The sequence below is a fragment of the Ruditapes philippinarum genome, unplaced genomic scaffold (genome assembly GCF_026571515.1).
Source record: "Ruditapes philippinarum isolate M1 unplaced genomic scaffold, ASM2657151v2 ctg4004_1_1_1_1, whole genome shotgun sequence".
NCBI lineage: Eukaryota > Metazoa > Mollusca > Bivalvia > Venerida > Veneridae > Ruditapes > Ruditapes philippinarum.
Genome location: NW_026859327.1, coordinates 228,489 through 234,006, shown reverse-complemented (window position 1 = coordinate 234,006; position 5,518 = coordinate 228,489). Strand labels below are relative to the sequence as shown.

At 31.9% G+C, this 5,518-nt stretch overlaps 1 protein-coding gene across 2 annotated transcripts; it reads left to right on the top strand.

The window, feature by feature from the left end:
* Positions 1-202: 202 nt before the first annotated feature.
* Positions 203-4,657, top strand: LOC132756091 (uncharacterized). 2 transcript variants are annotated; one of them, XM_060747081.1, is made up of 5 exons: positions 207-643; positions 1,204-1,383; positions 2,761-2,877; positions 3,651-3,767; positions 4,123-4,645. In XM_060747081.1, the coding sequence occupies exons 1-5, from the start codon at positions 364-366 to the stop codon at positions 4,506-4,508; spliced, it is 1,080 nt and encodes a 359-aa protein (XP_060603064.1). In that variant the 5' UTR covers positions 207-363; the 3' UTR covers positions 4,509-4,645. The 2 variants fall into 2 exon arrangements, with proteins under 2 accessions (XP_060603065.1, XP_060603064.1); XM_060747082.1 differs by lacking the exon at positions 2,761-2,877 and having other exon boundaries at positions 203-643; positions 4,123-4,657.
* Positions 4,658-5,518: the final 861 nt, after the last annotated feature.

The following is a 5,518-nucleotide window of genomic DNA, read 5'->3' as shown; positions in this document are numbered from 1 at the left end:
AAATCGGAGATAGAACTGTATACTTTAATAACTCTATCTCAGTTGCCCTACATTCATAACCCAGTCATTATTCATGAACTTTCACTAGGAAGTTCAAACGGACACAAACCTAAGTATGCATACGTGACATCCAAAATGTATCAAGTGTTCAAAGAATAACACAATGGGAAAAATTATTTCTATTTAAAATGGGTACAAGGTCCGAAGAATTATGAATAACTGAATAACAATGTTCAATCAACTAAGTACTTCAACCATATAAACTTTGTATGTTTGTATCCTGTATTGAGCACTGAATGAATAAATTTGATTTGATTTAATTTTAATAAAAACCGGGAATATTTTGATAATTTGGATGTAGTTATGGAGTTAAACAATCATTACGGGGATTCAGACACAGCAAAGGAAATTTATACTGATATTGCGTCGGAATATATTAGGACTAAACAAGACAGAATTTATGATGCTCTTCAACATGGTACAGGGGAGCATGCAGATAAAACGACACCGTCAGCCAAGAAGTGTACACCACTTTTGTTATGGTGTACCCTAGTAAATTCAATTTTGATTGGACTGTTGATAATTGCAGTATCTGTTTCTTTATACATGAGTACAAACGTTTCAAAGGCTTCAAATAGTAAAGGTCAGTACTGAAGATTTTCTTTATAGAACTTGATGCAAGTCTGTTGGATGATAACAGCTATATTAAACAAATAAGAATATAATCTTTATTTTTTTATTTGTTTATGGCTTAATAATAAGAAACAACAGGCAAATATAGTACAAACCTATTGTTTTTTGTTTTGTGTTATATTGTTTAAAATTAGTACCCCAATATTATAACTTTACTCATATTTACCGGATGTTGACGGAAATGACCGAAAGCCGATATTGTATCGGTTCTTGAAACTCAGAATAACTTTTTTTGCTGAGACAGCGATAAATATAATTTATCAACTGGTTCTGATTTCTTTGACTGATTTATTCTATTTCATTAATGTTATCTGGATAAAAAAAAAAGTCAAAATATAATTCTACACAAACTAATTCGTAAAAATGAGCAGCGGTACGGGGCAAGTGATTTGAAGTCGACAATCTTAACCACTCGACCATGGAGCCCCCCTCAAGAGACAGTTAATTCGCTTTTAAGAACAACATTATTATATGTTCCGCAAGCAATAGTGATTGATTTAACTTTTGAAGGGGCAACGGTAACTGGTATTTGGAAAAACTGGTCAGTTTGGTCGCCTTGCAACGCCAAATGTGGACAAGGATTCAAATGGAGGATTCGAACATGCACAAGCGTTTCGCCGAAAGATAATGGCTTTGACTGTAACGGTAATGGTACAGAAACAGTTCAGTGTCAAAACAGCGAGTGCTCTGGTAAGTCGCCTTATACAATGTTTTCTATTTGTAATAAAAACAATGATTATTTATTTGTGTGAAAATGATGAACAAATTGATAATTACATGTTAAACATTGGCGTTTAATCATTATAAAAGGTCCAAAATAGATATTGTGTGTAAATCTAAATACATAAGCAATGTTACGCCACATATAGCTCTCAACTTATAAAAAAATTCCAGAGAGCTGTATTCTTCGGCACCTGGCCAGAATTGCAATGGATATAGCTCCCAAAAAAAGAGGACTGCATGTATCACGATAAAGCGCCCCATACTTCTGATGATTTATAAATATGAAATAAATATTTTGGCACATGCTTTCTTGTTACATATATTACAAACATTAATTGAGTAATTTTAACATTGTACTTTTAGCATAGGTAATTCATCGTCATTATCATCATCATCATGTCGAATTTGTAAAAACATGTATTCAAACGTTATATGTTTTATAAAAAATACTTAAGGCCCACAATGTCTCAGAAACGCTAAAATTATTATTTTACAAAAGCATTTTTTGTATCTTATTACAGTTTTTTGTTTAAGATAAAACTTAATAGCCATATTCATGAACTCTTACCTGCTACTTTTGCTCCATTGGCAATATTTTGTATGGAAGTCAAAATACAACTTTGCTTACATTTTTCTACCTTTGTAACGACATTGGTAGAACGTCATAATACTGATAATGAGCATAATGATATGCAAAAACTAAAGTTGTAAATTAACATAAGGGAATGTTTCCAATATATAAGGGCACAAACCACTCTTGGTGGTGAGCTAGGTTTTAACAGGCATTGTTTGTGTGCCTTAAACCGATACATTTGGTGGAAGCGGTGGGATGATGTAGACAACATCCGGACTGGAGTTGCCGTACCAAATGATTTCCCATGCCAAGTCTCGGCACGAAACTTCTCGGAGGAAAAAGTAGTGTAACGACGTTGGTCGAACGTCATAATACCGATAATGAGTATGACAAGTTTGTGTCTTTAAAAAGAAACATGCGAGATGTCTTTTTTGCAGTTGAAGATTTGTTAAAATTTTTCAAAAGAAAGAACTTCTGACTGGTAGAATTGTATCTGCTAACAATAAAAACATATCGGCTATTTCCGTCAATCTCTGGATAAGCTTAAATAATGAATAATAGGCGAAGTGTTCCGAAGTTAAATATAAATTGATACATTATTTTGAAATATTCTAAACTAGCTTTCTCATGTATTTCTGTTAACTCATCTAGAGACTTATCACTAATATACAATTTGTGATTTAACGCTTAGATTTTATACTTTTGGCACCATAACAGGTTGACTACATTGATTGTTTTATTACTTATGTAAATCGTTTACTCTTTATCAGCGGATCTGCAGAAACTTGTGACAACTCTAAGCCAAAAATTTGATAAGCTTGAACACGCACAGAGACAGATTCAGACAGAAGTTGTCCAAAATTTGACGAACATTTTAAATAAAGCAAGTAAGTACACTGCTCTTTATATGTATCAATCAATATTCTTACTTTAGAAATTACATAGATTTGCTCAAAATTATCTTAACTATCAGTTGCATCAATATTATAAAAACACTTCAGGCACTTTCTATAAAATAAATGGGTATAAAACTATGACGGTTGCACTCTAATAAAAAGCAAAGAGGAAGCACGGTTGCACTCTAATAAAAAAGGAAAGAGGTAGTTATCAGATCTTTTTAATCTTGTATGGCAGACATTATTTTGGGTGAACTTTTACATAAACAAAGAAGAAACAACAAAAACAAAAACAAAAATAAAATTGTGTAAAAATGACTTGTTATAATTTTTCAATATCATTTTTGTAACGACATTGGTAGAACGTCATAATACTGATAATGAGCATAACAAGTTTATGTCTTTAAAAAGAAACATGCGAGATGTTTTTGCAGCTGATAATTTGTTAAAATTTTTCAAAAGTAGGAACTTCTGATTGGTCTTGTATCTGCGAACAATAAAAATATACCGGCTATTTCCGTCAATCTCCGGTAAATCTCAAATAATGAATAATAGTCAAAGTGTTCCGAAGTTAAATATAAATTGATACATTATTTTGAAATATTCTAAACTAGCTTTCTCATGTATTTCTGTTAACTCATCTAGGGACTTGTCACTAATGTACAATTTGTGATAAAACGCTTAGATTCAATACTTTTGAAAACAGAACAGGTTGACTACATTGATTGTTTTATTACTTTTGTAAAACGTTTACTCTTTATCAGCGGATCTGCAGAAACTGATGACAACTCTAAGCCAAAAAATTGATAAGCTTGAACACACACAGGGACAGATTCAGACAGAAGTTGACCAAAAGTTGACGAGCATTTTAAGTAAAACAAGTAAGTACACTGCTCTTTATATGTATCAATCAATATTCTTACTTTAGAAATTACATAGATTTGCTCAAAATAATCTTAACTATCAGTTACATCAATGTTATAAAAAAAACACTTCAGGCACTTTCTATAAAATAAATAGGTATAAAACTATGACGGTTGCACTCTAATAAAAAGCAAAGAGGAAGCACGGTTGCACTCTAATAAAAAAGGAAAGAGGTAGTTATCAGATCTTTTTAATCTTGTATGGCAGACATTATTTTGGGTGAACTTTTACATAAAAAAAGAAGAAACAACAAAAACAAAAATGAAATTCTGTAAAAATGACTTGTTATAATTTTTTAATATCATTTTTCAGACGTGTTGGTCGGATTTGCAGTATCAAACCCAGATACGTCCTCCAGTTCTGCCCTTAAGTTCAAAAACGTAATATACAATTCAGGAGACGGCTATAGTTTGTACTCAGGTGTGTTCACTTGTAGACATCCAGGACTCTACTTCTTCACAGCAACTATTTTCAGAAGCTCAGGTGCACGTGAAGTCGCATGTGATTTTCATGTCAACGGCGTTTCCAAGTTAGTAGTGAACACTGGTAATGCTGCCAATGATGGTTTTCAGTCAGGATCAGGATCATTTGTTTATCGTTTAGATGCAGGAGATATTGTTGTCCTATCGAATTGCTTTAAACAAGCCTACATACACCAATATTCTTCTTTCACTGGATTTCGTGTTTCATTTAATTGACCAGTCGCAGTCAATTATTTACAAGATGTATGGCATGTTAAACGTTGCAATATTCAATAAATTTAATTTATGGTTTATATCCAATATATATATTGTATAACTCTAATTTTATATGCCTTACCATAATATTTATTCTATCCTACTAAAATATTTGTTCATCAAAAAATATTTGTGTACGATAAATTTCTATATATATGTTCTATATTTGAAAATATAATTATATTGTATAATTTAAAATATTTATTGGATACAGAACTGCAAAATATTTATTCGCTAATTTGAATCATGGGATAGATAACTTAGCATATTCAGCCCCGCCTATAAAGTAAGCGCGAATTTCTGATGAAGCGTTATCAGCGTGATAGACTATAGTGAAGCGGAAATGATCAGTGTGAATATGCTTAATCCTCCTTATAAATATATACGTATGTCTAAAAATGGAAAACGATTTTAAAGTCTTCAGGACATACGAGGGATGATATAAATCGGACTGGGGCGGTCAATTGAAACATTTTCAAACTATCACTAATTGTTATATATCACAATTAATCGGAAACTATACCATATCTAATTTTATAACGCAAATAGATTGAAAGTAACAGCGAATTAAAAAAAAACATGGCAACGCACACCTAGCGCCGTGCATAAATTTGCGCTGACAATAGGCGCTTTATGAAGCGTATATTTTACAATATGTCACAATTAGATTTCAAAATCCGCCGAAACGGCAAGAGTCATATTTGACGTTGTCAGAAAAAAATGATTTCATTTAAATCACATTTATATCTGCAATCACAATTCATATGTCACTTGTAAAAGAAACCTCTTGTTAAAATTATGCCGTCGGAACGTCACGAAATTCGATCAATAAGAAATTGTGTCAATAGTAAGTCGAGAAACTGTCTAAAACATAGAAAGGGATAATGGAAAAAGGGAAAATGTTAAGGTAACCACAGCACAGTTTTTGATTGAAATAAATTATTAAGAAAGGATGATTGAGAAATTGAAAA

What these genes read in the sequence shown, in the direction of transcription:
- LOC132756091 (XM_060747081.1), top strand. Translation starts at nt 364, where the DNA reads ATGGAGTTAAACAATCATTACGGGGATTCAGACACAGCAAAGGAAATT. An exon ending in AAAGGCTTCAAATAGTAAAG is followed by an intron (nt 644 to 1,203) that starts GTCAGTACTGAA and finishes TAACTTTTGAAG; the next exon opens with GGGCAACGGTAACTGGTATT. An exon ending in TCAAAACAGCGAGTGCTCTG is followed by an intron (nt 1,384 to 2,760) that starts GTAAGTCGCCTT and finishes ACTCTTTATCAG; the next exon opens with CGGATCTGCAGAAACTTGTG.